This window comes from Callorhinus ursinus, unplaced genomic scaffold, assembly GCF_003265705.2.
Source record: "Callorhinus ursinus isolate GAN/ISIS: 27379988/994484 unplaced genomic scaffold, GSC_fseal_2.0 scaffold25, whole genome shotgun sequence".
Lineage (NCBI taxonomy): Eukaryota > Metazoa > Chordata > Mammalia > Carnivora > Otariidae > Callorhinus > Callorhinus ursinus.
The window spans coordinates 32,493,658-32,512,606 of record NW_027397087.1 but is presented as its reverse complement, the minus strand read 5'-3'; the positions used below and the strand labels follow the sequence as shown (position 1 = coordinate 32,512,606).

Sequence of the window (18,949 nt, the reverse complement as noted above, 5' to 3'; positions counted from 1 at the left end):
ACAAAAGAAGAAAACAGCCCTCTTGCAGTTTACCCCCAGCTATTGGCTATGCAAGCTCCATGCTGGCTCGGCAAGGCAGCGATCAGACGGGCGCTTTTGTTAGCATAAAAGCTGCCCAAAGGACAGCTTGGATCCTGGATCCTTGGGCTGGGATCCCAGACCAGAGAGGCAGAAGGCACCTTGGAGGTGGTATGTCCACCACTCTTGCTTTCTAGATGGGGCAGTCAAGGCTCAAAAACATGACGAAGGAAGACACAACCTACCCAACAGAAAGAGGAGCAAAGTATGTGAAAAATATCACAACTGGCCGATAAATGCAAGAAAAAAAAGTATTCAACTTCCTACTTAACAAAATAATGCAAATTAAAATGACTATCACTGATCAGATTGGCAATGATTCAAGTCTGGTAATTCAGCATCAGGACAGGCGGGGGGAGCTGGAATTCCCATATGCAGCATACAAAGATGTATATAGAGATGGTCACCATCTTAACAGCAAAGATCTGGAAAAGGTCCAGAAGTTCTATGACAGGGTCCTGGTTAAATACATATGGTACATTCATATTATGGATTACCATGCAGCCATTAAAAAGAACAAGGTAGACTTTTATAGGATATGGAAAGATTCTACAGATACAGTAAGTGAAAACACAAGGTGTGGAACGGTAACGTCAGAAACTACTATTAACAGTGTTTAACTCTGGAGAGCGGGGCTGGGGCCGTGGGAGGGGTTGGGAGAACACGAATGTCTTATCACATATCCCTCAGTGCTACTGGAAATTTTAACCATGACTTAAAAACTAGTTTCAGAAAAGGAATGATGAGGGTAGGAGCAAATATTTTTGGGAACGTCTTATTTTCCAACTCCTACGCTATCTGCTTTATGTGCTTCACTTTGTCTGGATTTTCACAGAAACAGTAAGTTAGTCACTATTACCCTCCCTGCCACGAAGTGGGGATTGAAGTCTCAAGTGAAATAATTTGTTCAAGGTGACCCTCTTTTCATCTACCTTCAATAACGAAACAGAGTATTTGTAAAATAGAGAAATTCTGCCCAAATTCTGGTGCGGCCCCCAGCCACCGCCCTGAGCTGGGGACAGTTTGCCTACCCTGGTGGTGATCCAGGATGTGGGGGAGAAGGCAAGAAGAGGCTGTTCACTTAGGCGGAGGTCCAGTCAAATTTCTGGAAATATCTTATCCACATACCATTAAAGGGGGATGGATAGCGACCCTAGGGCTACACAGTGTTCAAGTAAATAATGCTTGGCAGCCAGGGCTCAAACACAGGAAGGGAAGTATTTCCCTAATTAAACATGAACCAACTTCAAAGGAAACCCAGTTGCTGTTCCATGGAGAGGCAGCTGCCTCAGACCAACAGAGTTGCAAGGTGACAATCGGGGTCCGGAAGTCTCTGGGCAGCCCCACAACTCAGGACGGTCTGTGTCAAGTCTCCCCGTTGCTGCAGAAAGTTTGCTCTGTTTTCTCATCCCTCTGTCCTTCCTAGTAACAGTCTTGCAATTTTTGGATAACTAACTTTGCAGCGATATTTTAAAATGCTAGATTTTATTTGTCCTAGGGTATGCCGGCACACGCTGTAATTAAAATGTTGATTAGTAAACAGTTTAAATATATGACAGACAATGCAGTTAAAACCTACAGTTAGGTCAATATGTGATTTAGATTTGCCATTTAAAAAATCTCATTTAAATTTTGCATACATTAATCACTACCATACTTCAAGGTTCTGATATCCACCTGACTACAATATTAAAATAAAACTTGCTGCCCCAGGGAAATCCTACTTATTCTTAATTGTTTCGAGGCTTTGATGGGCTTTTAATCTAAGATTAATTTATGCAATTTTAAATAACTCTTCTTATGATTAATAAGCTTGAAAATTAAAAGGAGTCTAAAGCAATTATAATGAGCATTTGGTCATAACCTCATTAGAAGAAGGAGTGAAGGATACAGCTCTGGAATTCTTACAAGACTACAATTTAAGGTTACTTTTAGAGAAGTCAAACATAGTTCCTGAAATTGCAAAGGCAGGTTAGCAAAGGTCAGTGTTAAAATGACGGCTAGCTAGATTAGCATACTAATGATTTTCCCTGATGGCTGACAGAAAGGACACTGAAAAGAAGCTGCAGAAAGAGAGACAAATGACATGCTGCCAAGAAGCTATAGGCTCTGAACTCAGTTTTCTCTTCTTCTGGCTGGAGACCTACATGGAATTTCAGAAAGAGCCAGAGGGTTAGGACATCCCTATTGCGAAGCTGGTTCCAGCCAGAATCTGGTCCATGTGGAGCAGACAGAGACCGGCACTGGGTGATCCATCTGCCTGTGGAGGGGTAGCCTCACTGAGCCCCTGCGCTGCTCCGGAACCAACAATAGCTTCGTGTAGGAGCCATGGTCCTCACGGGTGTGCAAAGCCCTCCTAGATCAGACCCACCCCACCCAGCTAACTTCACTCCCTTCGTTCCCAGCCGTCTTCTTCGCTTTGGCCAGAAGGCAAAGCGTTCCTCACCGTCCTGTGCTTCCTCTGCTCTCAGCTTGTGCTTTTCCTTCTTCCAGAAAACTTTCCCTCTTGTTATTAGCAGTGATGGTGATGATAGTGACCCCCATTTATTGAGCGCTCATTTTATGCCAACCACCGTGCCAGGCATGTAACATACTTTTATCTCACTTAAATCTCCAGCTTTGTGGGACTCAGTTTCTATAAGCAAGGAACATGAGGCTGAGAGAGGGCCATGCCTGACTTCGAACAGCTGTCGAAGGAGGGGTGGAGGGATGGAAGGGGTTGACCTCCCCTGAGCTCTCACACCAGGCAAGTCAGCAGCACACAGCCCATCCTGCCCTCTCTGAATGTCTCCTGTGGATGTGTCTCATATGCTCCTCCATGACAAAACTGTTTCTTATATTCTTTTTGAACGCATCACAACACCTCAGAGATACAGAGAACAAATACTTGTTGATTAACTGCTTTACAATAATTCCCTCCAACAAGATGCTCATTACATTCTACTGATAACAGAGGACAAAAAATTAAGCTTTCTAATGACTGGGGAGGAAAAGTCACAGGTGTCTGTCCACCCCCAAGAAATTACCAATTCACTGGACACTTGCTGCGAACATCCAACACACATTTACTTCATTCTAACTCACAGTCAGCTCCACTAAACACATTTGTCTTCCAAGAAGCTACTAGTTGGAAATGCCTAGAACATTAGATGGATGAGGAAATCATGACCCAAAGAGGCTGAGTGATTTAGTGCTTCACATGTGTCTAGCAGTTTACAGTTTATAAGTACACTTTCACAAAACTCTCATCTTGTTTAAATAAAAACCATACTTTAAGATTGGTATCACCACCCCCATTTTACAGATGAAGAAGCTGAGGCTCAGATAAGCTACGTAACTGTTGACTCCCCAGTTACTAAGAGGCAGAGCCTGTACTTGAAATCAGATCAATGTTCTTTCCAGTTTACCATGTTGCTTCTTGTCCACATTCACGACAGACTCATTTTCAAGATCTAGAGCCCATCTTCTGCCTCTCCAGACGTCACAGACTGAGGACAGAATGTCTGCCTGCTGTCTGGCAACAAACCTTTCCACCTTTCCAGTTCTACCATAACAGTTATAGAAGCGAGCAAGGTCATGGCTCCATGCTTCTGCTCCTGCTGTTCTGCTCCCCAGAAGGCCGACGTTGGACAGGCACTTGTGTGCTGTCTTCCCAGCCTCAGTTTCCCTTCTACCTTCTTGACGGACCCTGATCTCCATCTGGCTTCCTATTCTGTGTGACCTAACTACTTCGTTCACATGTCTCCTAAGGCACTCACAGTCTGGCTTCTCTTTCATTAAGTTCTTACCCCCAACTGGTTTTATTGAGATATAACTGACATATAACAATGTATAAGTTTTAGGTGTATGGCATAATGATTTGACTTAACATATATTGTGAAATGATTACCATAAGAAGTTTAGTTAACATCTGTCATCTTTTTAAAAAGTATCCATCATCTTATATAAATAAAAAAGAGCAAAAGAAAAAAATGTTTTTCTTTTCCTTGCGATAAGAACCCTTAGGATTTACCCTCTTAGCAACTTTCAAATATGCCATATAGCGGTGGTTAACTCTAGCTATCATGTTGTCTCTTCTATCCCTAGTACTTATTTATCTTTTTGTACCTTTTGTACACACATTTATCTTATACCTTTCTGACCACTCTCATCTAATCTCCTGTACCAAAAATCTATTTCCTATGAGTCTGTTTTGTTTAAGATCCCACATACAAGTGAGATCATACAGTATTTGCATTTCTGTCTGACTTATTTCACTTAGTATGGTCCCCTCAAGGTCCATGCATGTTGTTGCTAATGACAGGATTTCCTTCTTTTTATGGCTGGATAATATTCCATTGTACATATATACTGTCTCTTCTTTACCCATTCATCAGTCAATGACCCTTAGGCTGTTTCTGGACTTGGCTATGTAGATAATGCCATAAACATGGGGTGTGCAGATATCTCCGACATAGTGTTTTCATTTCCTTTGGATATATTCTCAGAAGTGGAATTGCTGGATCATATAGTTTATTTTTAATTTTCTGAGGAACCTCCATACTGTCTTCCACAATGGCTGTACCAGTTTGCATTCCCACCAACAGTGTAAGAGGGTTCCTTTTTCTCCACATCCTTGTCAATACTTGTCATCTCTTACCATTTTGGTGAGAGCCATTCTGACAGAATGTGAGGTGTGACCAGACAGGTGTGAGGTGACTGCTCATCGTGGTTTTGATTTGCATTTCCCTGAGGATCAGTGATGTTGAGCATCTTTTCATGTACCTGTTGGCCATCTGTATATCTTCTCTGAAAAAACGTCTACTCAGGTCCTTTGTCCATTTTAATTGGATTGTTTGGTTCTTGTTATTGAATTGTATGAGTTCTCTATATATTTTGGATGTTACCTCCTTATCAGATACATGGTTTGCAAATATTTTTCCCATTCTGAAGGTTGTCTTTCATTTAGTTCTTTTTGACCATCTATAAACAGATTACTGAACCGCTCCTTGGTATCTTATATCAGGCCAGCTGTACCCCTGGTTATATAAATGCCCCACTTCCACACTGCATTGTAAAGCTCCTCTGATCAGCCTCTGTGTTCCCTGCAGCTGCGTAACTCAAGTGGTTGGTCTGGGAACTACTTGCTACTGGTTTGCTACAAGATAAGGAACTATGCCACAATGTCAATCAGCACGCAGCCTCCTTCACTGACAAAGGTTTCCTACAAACAAACGTCAGCTGAATTAAACAGAAGCTTTGAGTCATGCTTGATTTATATTCTGGCACAAACTCCTTATCTTGTGTTCAAGAAACAGTTCAGATGCTACTACTAGTCCACGGTCCATATTTGAGTAGCACTAGATACAGCCTCTAGCAATATATTCTGCACATAGAATGGGCTCAGTAAGTTTGCCCAGTTAAAAGAAATTTCTCCCAAACTCAAGGAACAGTATGTATCTCTTGGAAGTTGCTTATTTCTGTAACCATGATGGTAGAACTGAAAAGGTTTGAAAAGGTCCTCGGTTTCTGCAACAGGCTGACAAGACCAAAAAACAATGATAACTCATAGATGCTCACAGCTTCCCCTCAGATAACCAACTAGCAGACCAAGTGCGAATTTCCTCTCTTCCCGTTTGGTTTGCTTGCACTGAGGTCCAGGCTTCAGCCAGGCACCTGCTGCTGTATGCAACCACCAGCTCCTTGCCTCAACCATGGCCCGGCAGCTGCAGGATGAGGCCAAGGTGGGGGGAGGGGGGAACCATAAGGAGTGAGCTATCATCCCAGAGGGGCATTTTGGCTTCACAAGCACACTGCTGAAATCCTACATGTTTCTTTGCAGGCTCTTTGTGCTTAGTTTTATTTTTGACTGCAAGAAATAGTTTGACTTCCCTGAAATTCTCACAGCCACTATCCCCTGTCCACTGTGCACCAGTAGATACAGCTTTAGGGCAGAATGGTTCCATGTCCATCCTGGCTGCGTGGCTCCAGGCAAGTCAATTAACCTTTCTAAGCCCCGGTTTAACACATCAGTTAAATGGGAATAAGAATAACCCTTGTAGTGTTTGGGTGAAGGTCAAATGAGTAATTTATATGAAAGAACTCTGTCAACTCATGTGTTTAAAAAATGTTATTTGTTTAGATTAATTTCTCTCTCTACAATAAATCTGCCTTTTTTAAATGTTAAAGAGCAGAAGCCTTTCTGAATTTATCTGTAGCTTCAAGATGCATGCAATCCTCCTTCCAACTGCTTTCAGGTAAGTTCAGAGAAAATAAGTTGTAGTATGGATTCTGGCTAGTGCGGATTATTAGAGGGTCTGCTACCTTCCCTTATGATCCAAGCTGTGTTCCACATTGTGTGCAGAAAGTAATAAGTGCACATAAATAAATGTTCTGCGAGGCCTGCCTTACTTGTCACTGGTTCACAAAGCCTCCCCAGAAAACCCTGGCTGGAAGAAATCTTGCCTTCTGCAGAAAATATTTTACCTGTTAAATTCATATCATTTCAATTCAATAACTATTTAGCGAGCATTCTACGTGAGGCTAGGGACTGGGCTAGATGCTAAGGATACTCAGGTAAATAAGACATGATGTCGTCCTCCAGAAACTTGTAGTCTTGTTTATGGACCGTTACCAGTTAGGTAAACAAGTTATGGCCGCAAAGGGTGAAAAGTGCACTAGCAGAGGGATTTGCCAGGAAGAAGGACGCCATATGACAGGAAGTCAGGAACCCTACAGAGGCAGGTCTGGGAAGCTTCACAGAGGCTGTCCAGTTAACACTCATTTCCCATTGAAAGCTACTTGTAATCCTCAGCAAGTTTTGGGGGGCTCTTGCAGTGACTGGAATTGCAGGAATTCACCATGTGGACGTAAGGAAACAGCACAAGTGAAGACATGACCATGCGAGAATGCCCCATGCATCTGGGCGCCGTGAGAGCATTAGAGCGCAGGGCTCGTGTGAAGGAGCCCCATGAGGTGAAGCGGGGCAGGTGTAGGCGAGGGAGGGCCTTGGCCAGTCTCACATTCTACCCAGTGCTTGGCTGTTATATTCCCATCTTCCCGGCTAGACTGTAAGCTGGCTGAGGTCAGGAATCAGGGCTGCTATACACTTCCTCGGCATCAGGAGGGATGCTCTGCACTGAGCAGACGTTCGACAATTAAAAACACACTTGGGATGCTCAAAGCGTGTTCTCTCCATCAAACAGGAGTAGAACGGGCTTCTGAAATCCGTGTCCGTACCAGACGTGCAGTGGGTTACGATTTCGCCAGCCCTCTAAACCTACCCTTCTGCCTTTCTTTGGTACTTAACCCACTTTCCACATGACGTGGTGCCGATGCCTGCACAGGAGAGCTGGACTATTTCGACAGGCAGGAAGGACAGTGTGCCCAGCCCCAGCTCTGCTGACCTCCCTGACAGGGGGACGAGATGCCTGCTTTGGGGAAAGAACTTTCCAGCCTAGGAGCTGGTGCCTCGGGCCCTGCACACACCAGCATTGCAGGGTTGCCGATTTGCCTTCCGAGAGTTAGAGCCAGAGTATTCCAGAGGCAAGGCTGTGGCTTAAAAAAAAAAAAAAAAAAAAAATCATGTTTAATTTAAAAATTAGAAACTGGAGCAGGCTGTGAGCACAGGGGTTGATTGAAACAAAATTTAAATTCCTGTCAAGCCCATTTAAACACGGGGGCCCTTCATAGACAATTAGCTGCTCCCTGTGAATGCTGAATAAACTCAGGCCTGGTCACTGCGAGAAGACAGGCACCTACTGTGAGGCACTGGAAAAAAAATTAACTAAAATCAGGCTGTATGAAATATTTCGCCTTTCAGTATATCACAGGGGTTTGAAAGTGTAAACAAGACAAAAATCGATTCCTTGGTGCCCTCAAATCAATCCCCCAAAATGGTTAGGGCATCTGTTTCTGCTAAATTTTGTTTACATCGGCAGATTTGCCTTAATTGCAGTTGTTTATCTCTCATCGTCCCTGGGGCCCTAATCTCCCGATTACTAATACTTAACACTCATTTCACATCTAAAGCTACTTCTAATCCTCAACAGGTTTTGGGGGCTCTTAAAATTATTGAAGCCACAGAGGCGGGAGACACAGCCTCTTTGTGAAAGGGACATTTTCTTATCTACTACCAGCTGGGCCCAATCATCACCAGGGATGGTGACAACAAAGGTGCTAAAAGGCTCTTCCACAATCACTGTTGCTCCACTGGGGATTCAGAGGATAAAAAAGGGCTTTGATGGAAAAATCTGAACAAGAGGCGAGAGCAGTCCAGCCAAATAAAGTTACTGTCATAATCAAATGCTGTCAATCACCATGAAAATCCAATTAAAAATGTTTCAGCACAGCCCTCTTAAGTGGAAAAATGTACCCTATTTATACAAATTTTTGTCAACTCCACACCAGTCCCACAATTAGAAAGTCCTGCTATTAATTGAATCCCTCCTCCCCCCACCAAGTTTAAAAAGAGACACAGGCCACCCAGAAGCCTTCTGAGGGAGGCAAGACACACGTAGGCTACTGGTACACAATTAAGAGTTAATCGGGTTACATTTGAAAATTCCATTTTTATTTGTGCCAAGGGAACCTCTGCACTAATAAACGAATGCTACCAAGCCTCCTACTTCAGAATCAGTGACCATAGAACAGAGAGAGAACAGAGAAACGGTAAACCAGGATACTGGAAAGAAACTAGTCCATGCTCCAGCAAATGTCTCTCGGTAGACCAAGACCTAATGTTTAATTCTAATCTTGAAATTAAACAGAGGACAGAAGGCCCAAATGTCTCTACTGCCTTTAGGCAGTCTCTAAATGGCCACGCGAACCTCAAATTATCTGCAGGCCGATCTGGCCCCCCAAATAACTGTGTGTCTACAAAAGGCCTCACTGAAACCACGAGACTCCGGATCCCCAAAGGTCTCTCTCAAAACTGCTACAAATTAAAAAGCAAACAACCCATTAAACAAGTCCAGCTGGTTTCAACTGTAAATAGGAGGCTTCTAATATTTTTCCAGCCCTTGAAATTCCTGGTTAGACTCATTAATTATTGATAAGAATTGCATCTATTTATCGGAGTGTACTCCCAGGAAAACAAGTTTGCTGCCTACAACAGCAATTCCCAAATCACAGAGACTAGGCTTCAGATCTTTTTATATTTCCCCCACAAATGGCTAAATGTCTCTGGTCTTTTTCAACTTAATCCATTATTCCCGAGAGCTAGGGGTTGTGGGGGCATGCATCCAATATCCTGATGGATGAAGACTGTGGGGTCCCCCTGCCATCAATCTAACCAAGCAAAGTAGGTGCTGGCCAGGTGGTCTCCTCTAGGTCTTGGCTCTCTGATACCTCTTGTTTTGGAATTAAATGTCAGAGGTGAATTCTCAAGTGGTAAGAACCATGCCAAAGATCACAGGTGCTGCTCAGTAGCACCCGCTTAACGATGTCTTGCTCTTCCCATACATCCTATCCCAAGGTGGGATGGCTGGAACCCTGGTGCCTGCTCTGATTGGTCACACCCATGTTGTACTGGTGGTTAAATGCCTTGAATGTTATCCCTGCAAACACTGCAACATCCCCAAAATGCCTTTATTTTGGCACCAAATTATTTTACCCAGATGACCTCTGGGTTAAGTCAAACAAAACCCTTTGATTGGACCATGCATTCTAGTGTGGTCAGCCTAACTTACATTGTACATTACAATGTCCAGAGATGGCTTGTTCCTGGATCAGTTTCCTCATCTTTGCTGTGTGAGTTCTTGGAGAACAAGGGACATATCCTGTTTGTCTATCCGTTCGATGTCCAGTACAGTGTTTCACTGAACTGGATGAGAGAGACTGGCACATGCAAAAAGAGTAAGTGATAGTGAGTTCTCTTCTCTTGTAATTAGATCAGAGACTCGCCTGAATGTCAGTTGTACAGAACCATGCTAGACACTGAATTAGAAGAGTATGACCCTCCTTCAAGGCACTTACAATCTAGTTGTAGAAAAAAGGCATTAAACTAGTGAGTTTCACCTCCGGCTGCTCCTTGTAATCACCTGGAGAACTTTAAAAATCAAAACAGTACCTGCTCCCTGGCCTAAGCACCAAAAATTCTTTAATCTGGGCTGGGATCCAGGCATGTTTTTGCCTCTTATTTTTAACCTACTTGGTTGATTCTGATGAGTTGCCAGCATTAGGAACCACTGTACTACATGGACCAATTTGTGACTAGAAGACAAATACGTAATTTTGTGTAGTTAAGTGCTATTCCAACTCAGAGACAGTAAATTCTGGAGTGCCTCAGAGAAGGGGGCAAGCCCTGTGATGGGGAGGAGGATGAAGACCTCTGAGGACGGGGGGCGGGGGGAAGGGGTAATTCCAAACTGAGGCCACCACCCAAATAAAAGAAACTGCCAACGGGCTGAGTGGTGTCAAATGAGGAACTAATGTGCAACACACTCCCAAGACCCAGCTTAGCCCCCTGGGAATGTGGCGTGACACCGAAGAGCAACCCCAGAGATCCACTTTACTGCGTCCAGGATAACCAAACTATTTTTGCGGTCAAGGCACCACAGTCTCATTGTGCTGTGAAATGCGATGCTGGGGAGATGACAGTAGGCCCAGGAAAACAAGAAAGACACATTGCAGGCAGGAGTTCAAAAAACCGCAATCTTAAACAGGCAAATCATCACCATATTAAGAGATCTGACCTGACTGATGGAGGAAAAAAGTTATCCTTAACCGAGAAATTAAAACTGTTAGATCACCATGATCAAGGAGTGACAGATTTTATCTATCTGTATCTCTCTTGCTACGTGCGTGTATATAAATACACACAAACACACACACACACATATTTATCTGCTAAAGTCTCGTGAAAAGATTAAGCAGTCACGTCTGTGGAAAAACAAAGCTTGTTTTCTGGGGTTATAATCTCTCTGTTCTTGCTGAAGTGCTAACGTGTCATCAAAAATTCAAATTAAAGCTGTCTGATTTAGTGCGATCTCAAGCATCCAGGCAGTGATTCTGCCGTTGTAATTATGTGCAATTAAAAAGCTAAAATCAACTTCTGACTAGTGGATTCCTATTTATAAGCAGACACAAACAGATGATTTTAATGGCCTTCAGAACTTGAAAATAATAATAAAAAAAATAATTCCATGGTTGTCAATTGGACCCTCTGTGGAGCCCCCAGGCTTCTGTGATGCCATCTGTGCCTGAAGGAAGTACTTAGCTGAAGTTACAATCCCAGCCAGGGATTCTCCTTGCAAATTCTGGGTTCCTTAGCTAATGAGCTGATTTGTAACTCCAGATGAATAACCAAAAGCAAAAATGATGTCTGCAGGAATGGGTGGCCAGACACACATAGGAGGCTGGCCCTAAGGGTCTGTTTTAAAACATGCTCTTTAAGACACAGGTGATAGCTAGATGTTGTAAATGACAACCAAGTTCATAATTGCTCATTAAATCATTGTTAGTATCTTAAAAAGTTTAGATTGCAAGTAGAGTGGGTCCATGAACACTATGCAAGGGGACTCCTGAAATGTGCCTTTCCTATTTGTGTTTAGGATACAAGCAAGCTCTGGATCAAAAGAAACTGAAACTCACCTTTGGTCCATTTAGTAGACTGTGGTGATAATGTTGAACTTTATCTGAGCCCTGCACTCCCAGAAAGAAACAGAAGATGAGAAACTTCCCCACTCTTTTGTTAGCCACAAAGGACAACCCAGCTTTCAAAGAGATAAAACCCTTTTCCATCCTTCCTCCTGCCTTCCGTAAAACTGGTTGATGACTTCCTTGTTTACCTGCCTCCATAACCTTGGCCTACTCCCTTTACTTTGACACATTCCTCATTAATAAACATTCTCCATATTGCAAAAAAATAAAATCTTTTTTTTTTTTAAGTAGGCGCCATGCCCTGCGTGGAGCCCAGCGTGGGGCTTGAACTCATGACCCTGAGATCAACACCTGAACTGAGATCAAGAATCGGAGGCTCAACGGACTGAGCCACCCAGATGCCCCTAAAATCTTAATTGTCCAGTGCATTCTGTCTATCCCAGTGGTCAAAAGGTTTGGGTCTAACAATGGCAAATGAAACCATTTGGTGTAACTCCAAAAGTTACACTGGAATTGAAGTGCTGGAGAGACAAAAATCTAACCTGGTGATTTCTTCAATTTCTAATGCCCAGTTTATCACATCTACTGATTGAGAGAACAACCAGCCAAACTATCTGAAAATGTAATTACAATCAGGTTTGGGTACACAGAAAAGCTACCAGTGATAATTTAATAGAGAGGAGTTAAACAAGTTAACAAGTAATTAAATGTTTAAACAGATTTTTCTGGAGCAGTTTGGTGTTTATTAGCCCCCAAACAATACCACGTCTTATACACGAAGCCTCTTCTGAGAAATGAGATGCCTTCAAGTTTGCAGCTGCTAGGATTTAGATGAAGGGAAAAAAATCTAAAAGCACTATTTTGATTGTAACTGATATCCCTCCCCGAAGATCCACACCTGCTTTTTAGATTTTGAGTCCCAAGATTTACTTGCTTTCTAAGCAAAATGTCAAATTCTGCCCTTTGTGTTTCTTCTTAGTAGCCTGAATGGAAAACCAAAAAAAAAAAAAACAAAAAAACCAAAAACCAAAAAACAAAAACAAACCTGAGAAGATACTGAACGAGGACGCCCTGCTCTGGAATGTACCAGGAAATGCACAAAAATAACAGGCATTATTAGAACCTAAGGAGAAATCCCATGTTTTTAAACAATTACTAAAACAGTATAGTAATAGCATAAAGACAATTTCTGCGCCAGCTTGTTTCTTTGAAATTCTCTCTGCCACTGAACAGCTAGAACAGATAATAACTATTAGTAAATCAAACTCCTCTGCAATATCCAGCTGTGACTCACGCATTTACATACAGATAGAATGGGTATATGTTTTTAATATGTATGTGATCCGTACTTTTACCACAGCCGAAGTGCATGCTACAAAGGAGGAGGAGAATGGGAATCGGATCAGCATGAGATAATAAAGTGGCCTAGATAAAGTATTAGCCAGCGATTGATCTCAAACCGGGATGCTGCTTCTTCTGACCTGATTACTTACTATGCATAGATTCCATTAAATAGAGCTTAGACATGGGAAGCTTCTGGAAATACTCTAAATGCATAGAAGGATCTACAGCACTCTGAACCCAAATTGTAACTGCGGAGGGGTGCCCACGGCCCGTAACCTCCCTGCCTGAGTCAAGGCCCACATTCAGGATAGGCTGGGAGGTTAAAGGGCCACCTGCCAGCTGGTGGGCGGCCCTGCTGAGTCCCACAGGGAGGGCCTTTCCCTTCTCTCCCCTGCGCCAGGCCAGCACCCTCCGAGTGAATGCCTCCCTCCTGAGCTGCTCGTCTGGTCCTGGCTGCACTGCACTATCTAAAAGAATGAAAAGGCAGCGAGGGGGCTTAACAATCATTCAGGGTCATGGTCCCGTATGAAAAACTGATGACAGCCCCCGGATTCCTCTTTTCAGAAAAGAATGCAAATCCCCACCTGCATACACGACATTGGATGTAATTTCAGGGGCTCTAACAGACTTCCTGAAGTCAGGGATCCGAGGTCAAGGACTGGTGATCTCGTCGGATCCCAACCCCTCCGTTTTGCAGATGAAGACACTCAAAGCTGGGAGGGAATGGGGAGCTACTGACAAGGGAAGGGAAGTGTGGAGCCTTCCCTGCTGAAGCCCAGCCTGACCTTAGCTACCAGAGAACCCTGAAGGAAGACTCATTGGGCAGAAGGCATTCTCCGTGGCTTACACGAGCAAGGGTCTACCCAATAATGTTTCTCACCGTATCCTCTATTCAAAAACATAACAGTTTGAATAGCAAAGCCAGATCTGAACCTCTCCATCTTAGGCCGTCTGTCTCTGAATTTAGGGGTCTGATTTTTATTTTTTTGCGTCCTTTAATCGAATTATTGACATTCTGGGAAAAGGTCTCCATCAACCCTTGCTTTTATCATCTTCTCCCTCCTTGCCATATTCTTGCCAATCCTTTCTGATGGGCAGCAGCTGTCCCCCACTCCACAAAAGCCGAGACATCTCCGCTGCGTTGTCTGAAGCCTGGTGAACATTCTGCCTGCCATCTCCGCAGGGCTTCCACAGCCTGGAAACTTTCTAAGTTTCTGGGTCCTACTTCACAAAGCTGGGGTGGTGCTGACGTAGGTCTTCCCTGCGATTTACACCAGGGTGATTTAAAAGTGGGTTCTTTTACAATGGAATCATTTTCTTAGGAGCAGAAAGAGTATGTGTGGGGTGTCAGCATGTTGGATGTTCTTGGCCGCCTGCGTGGCTGGATTTCCTTTGTTGGGTTTAACGCTGACTCCCGATTCATACAATAGCTCTTAAAGGACTAAAGGATGAAGGGTTTCCCTATATTTGAATGGGAGTCCACTCCTGAAAAAAAGTGTGTTGCTTCCATGTCAGGTCCAAGTTTTCAGACTTGGACTAGGGTTTCTTCTCTAAGAAGAAAGGGTTTCTCCTATAAGAAGTGGAATTTTTTTTAACAGATCACCCAGCTGGTGGTGAATGTGTTGCCTATCTGAACTCCCCCTTTGTGGGTCTGGGACTCCACCAGGCCAATGTCAAAAGGATTTCTGTTCCAAAAGGCACTAGAGGTCTCACACTGCTCTGAAAGTCTGGAGCCTCTATACACTCATGCTTTGCCCAGCCTGTTTCCTTTGCCTGGAATGTCCCCTTGAAAACTCTCTACTAAAATTGAGTCCATCCTCCAAAGGCCCTTTTCAAATGCTACCTTCTCCATGTAGCTTTTTCCATTTTCCCCAGTGAATCCCCACAGAACTCTGTAGTTCTGAGTTACTTTATTTGAGCAATTTGCATACTTGCTGTGTTCCCTGCAGGACTGTATGAATGTGGCTTATACTTGTATCTTCTGTTAGTCTAGCACAGGACTTTGTACATCATGGTCTATAAATATCTGCTGAACTAAATTGTTTATCTGGTTCTGAGATTTCCCAAGATGATGTGGATGCTACTGATGACTTCTGAATGAGTTCTTTATGTAGCTTAATGGCTACATGCCAGAAACATGTATCAGCTCACATGAACCCTGGACTCCCCAAAATGTGAGCGTTAAGGGAATTTCTTGGTCCAGCTTTAAAATACTTCCACTTAGAACACAAAAACTGATAACCATCTCAGGAACAACCACACAAGGTAGAATTAAACAACTAAATTCCTAGATGAGTCCTAACACTGGGATTTTAGTGACTTCAAGAATCTAAACTTAAGTTTTACACTTCATCTTTAAGACTGACATGGTCAAAAATTGCAAAGATGATGGTTTTAAGACTGGGGTATTCCGGATATAAGGTAACTACACCAGATAAAAAGACAAAAGCTGCTTGCATGCCCACTGTGAGCGTGGCCCACCCCTCCCTGCAGTCTGATTTACTTAGTCAGGGCTTGCTGTGTTCACCGGTGGTCACAGCCACACCAGAGTTCCCTGGTGATGAATCTAACTCTCAGTGTTTCCACCCAGGCCCATCTCTGATTTCCTTCCTTTGGTTTGGACAATCCTGTAGGCCTCACAGTTGATGTGGCCCGGGCTGTGCAGACCACATCAGTGCCCTGCTGGCTGGTGCTACAGTGCTAGGGAGATAAACTGCCCTTTTTTGTGAAAGGCAGGCCCCCACCCACAGTGACAAATATCCTCTCCAGTTCATGCATTCCAGAGGATGTTCTCAGCTTCCAGATGGGAGCACCATCAAATAGGTTGTAGGCGGAGAGGGAAAAGGAAAAATTAAAGCCATTAATATGCGGGAAGAAATAAAGAAGCTGGTTCCTTAAGACTGGGGGGCTCCTAGGACGTGACTCAGGTTCCTCAAGCCAGGTACAACCTACTTTCTTTCCCATCCCATATTTGGCTCAATATTGTGGTCAGAGGCAGGCAGGGCCCTACCCTCTTGACCACAGGAGCCTCATACACATTCCAAGTTCTCTGCCTCCTCACAGAGCCCTTTCTAAGCCAGGGTGCCTCACTAGTGCTGTACCTAAGGGAATATGTTCATTTAAATCCAACTGGGAGCAGTACTAAAAATGTTAAATTAAGTATAGGACGGTGCTTCCTGTGACTAAATGTTTCACTGTACTTTACTGATTTATTGATATTTATTAATTAAAAATGTGGGACAGCACACACCAGGGTGTAGGGCTATAAAGAGAGAGATCGAAATATGTATGGCTTGTTTCCCCCTCCCCCGCACCCTTACATACACTTCCTTCTCAGGCACTGAAAGTACTCACCCTTTAGCCTTGTCTTTATGACTTGCCACCCCGGAGTTGTGTTCCTTACTAAGACATACATCCACATGCGTTTATGGGTATATGTGCAATCCGCAGTGTTTTATTTATAAGTGGCCAACTCATTGCAGCACTGAGACATGCATTTACAAACATATCTGTTTTATGAAACCCTACTCCTTTGTTTTAATAGCTGAGCTATCCAGCCATAGCATAATAATGTACAAGGTAAATGGGTCTCCATCTCTAGAACCTGTTCCAAGTTTTCTCAAATGTGACTAACTGCAAGAATTTCCCAACCATCAAAGAGACGCCACCGCCAAAAGACCAGTTTATTCCAGACATGAAACCTGCACAGTTATAAATTGCAGAGGTTTTTAGGGGTGAACTTTAACTTGAAACTACCCTGAAAATGGAGATTTGCTCCAGGGGTAACGCGAGGGAGAAAGCTACCTTCCTGGAAAGCACTCATGATGCAAAAGGGAAACATCCTGTTATTTTATACTCCGGGATGAAATCTGTATCGTACAGAAGAAGTTTGGGCACTTAGGGTGTTTATTAGGATGGTGTACAACAGATGAAAACCTCTGAGCTGGTATCTGTAAAATGCTTATTGTTTAAAGTGGTGAAAGAAAATTGGTCGGGATGTGCTCTGAGTGCAATAATCTAAAGACAGGGAATGGTATATACACAGAGCATGAGAAAGAACAGACTATAATTATTATTTACTAATGCTCGATCCTGGCGTTCTTCTAACAGCTTGTGCATTGTCAAATCAACAATCTGCACTAAATAAATGACCATTTGGGAATTGCTAGGGAACGTCTCTGTTCCTCTCCCTGCTTGACTAAAAACTGTCATTTGCAATCAAAGAAAGCAGCCTTGGAGCTGAGAACACAGCACCCGCAGCCTTATAGTTGTCTCTTTCTGAAGAAAGACCAAAGATTCACATTAACTTGATCTTTTGCAGCCAATCTAATTTCATTCTGCATGATTCCAAGAGGACTCCACGCCATGTTCAGAATCTCCTGCAGGACTGAGCTAAAAACTTAATATGCTGACTCGCTTTTCTGTTACCAATCCTCTGGATTCTGAGAGGCTGTAACAGCAAATGAGAACAAGGGGTAACCCAGATTAACTTGTGACCCTTGAGTGTGAGGCGAAGTAAGAGAGTTCTGGCTTAAGTTTCAAAACGGTGGTGGGTTTTTAAAAAGTAAAAACCACTATCTGAGCTTCGAAAACACCTACCCAAATGGAGTAAGTAATGCGGCCTCTCTAGAGCCTGTGGATGTTTTAAATGCCATTCTGGTTCTTTTAACAGAACGTTAAGCACAGATATATAACTAGAGAATGTTCATGTGACTAAAAAAATGTACTTACCATCAGGTCTTCAGGTGCTGGTCTTTCTTTTGGTTGTTTTCGCATGCTGTAAGAGGAAGAAAAGCTCATCGTTTTCTAGATCACTTACGGATTTGTGCTATACTTTCCACTATGGACTATTTTCCCTGGAATCTAAATGATTTCAAATTCATCATGTTCAGTTCTTGGCCAAAGTATGAGCATATATTCCCTTTCTTTTATTTGGGCCTTTAATTAATCAGATTTTGGGGGAATCTCATGAATCAGAAACACAAAGATTTTTTTGGGGGGGGAGTTATTCTCGCATTACAGATGAAGAATGAATTTAGATTTACCTAATTCCATTTTTGAAATAAATGTGGGAGAAAAAAAGCAGCAATATTTTCCTGACTCAGTTCTCAATTTATTTCAAACTTAAATCTAGGGAACAATAGACTTCTTTTTTGGTAACTGGGATAAGGTAATAAGAAAAGAAACATGACTATCAGGTCAAGTGAGAAAACATTTTATTCCTTCATTACGACTCTGAATGACAAGTAATACATAAAAGAGGTCAGGAATCTAGATAATGCTACAAAATTACAAATGGGCTGTTACATTAGCTCAACTTTTATTTATTCTGGCTACCATGCAAGTCGATATTCATTCAACAGCTGGGGAGGAGTTAAGTTTGTTTAAGCTGTTTAAAGAATCATATTCCTCATACAAAATATTTCTTGTCTTACATGCAATAAGTGTCATCAGTAGCTGTATCATGTACAAAGCTACATGGTGAAGCACTCACGTGGGGGACTGGCGTGACTATGAGTAGTTACCTATTTGGTGGCCATATCTATACTAAACTGAGTGTCTGTGGGATAAAGTCATGAAAAGAAACTGCTGCTTCTGTTACTTCCTCTTTATATAAGGCAACCTCTGACAAGCAGGAGGAAAACCCGTCATATGATCCCTGCATTCGCTGACAGTATTTTTTTTTTTTTTTAAGTAGAGAGACTTAATGATCATTTGGTAAATAAGAACCATAGTTATGAACCATTAATGACATTGAGGACATTTGCCTTCCTTATAAATAACCATATGCACCTCTCAAATACTGCATCCATTAGCAAGTAATTCAAGCTGTCTCGCCAGTGGAGTTGGTAACAGTCCTAATCTGACATTCCAAAGTAGCTGTATCTCTCGGGAAAACAAGGCTATTACCCACCATCATTTCTGTTTCAGCTTGACATCTGTGGAA

The 18,949-nt window shown here is 42.8% G+C and overlaps 1 protein-coding gene across 9 annotated transcripts in view; it reads right to left on the bottom strand.

The window, feature by feature from the left end:
• The window catches only part of MAP2K5 (mitogen-activated protein kinase kinase 5), a 247,064-nt gene that overhangs the window by 19,122 nt on the left and 208,993 nt on the right, over nt 1-18,949 (bottom strand). For 7 of the 9 annotated variants that reach the window (XM_073877257.1, XM_073877258.1, XM_073877259.1 and 4 more), the window contains one exon: nt 17,734-17,779. In XM_073877257.1, the coding sequence (XP_073733358.1) occupies nt 17,734-17,779 (46 nt within the window). Of the gene's footprint in view, nt 1-11,649; nt 11,701-12,703; nt 12,782-17,733; nt 17,780-18,949 lie in introns of all 9 variants that reach the window. The other 2 variants (XM_073877255.1, XM_073877256.1) reach the window with 2 other exon arrangements.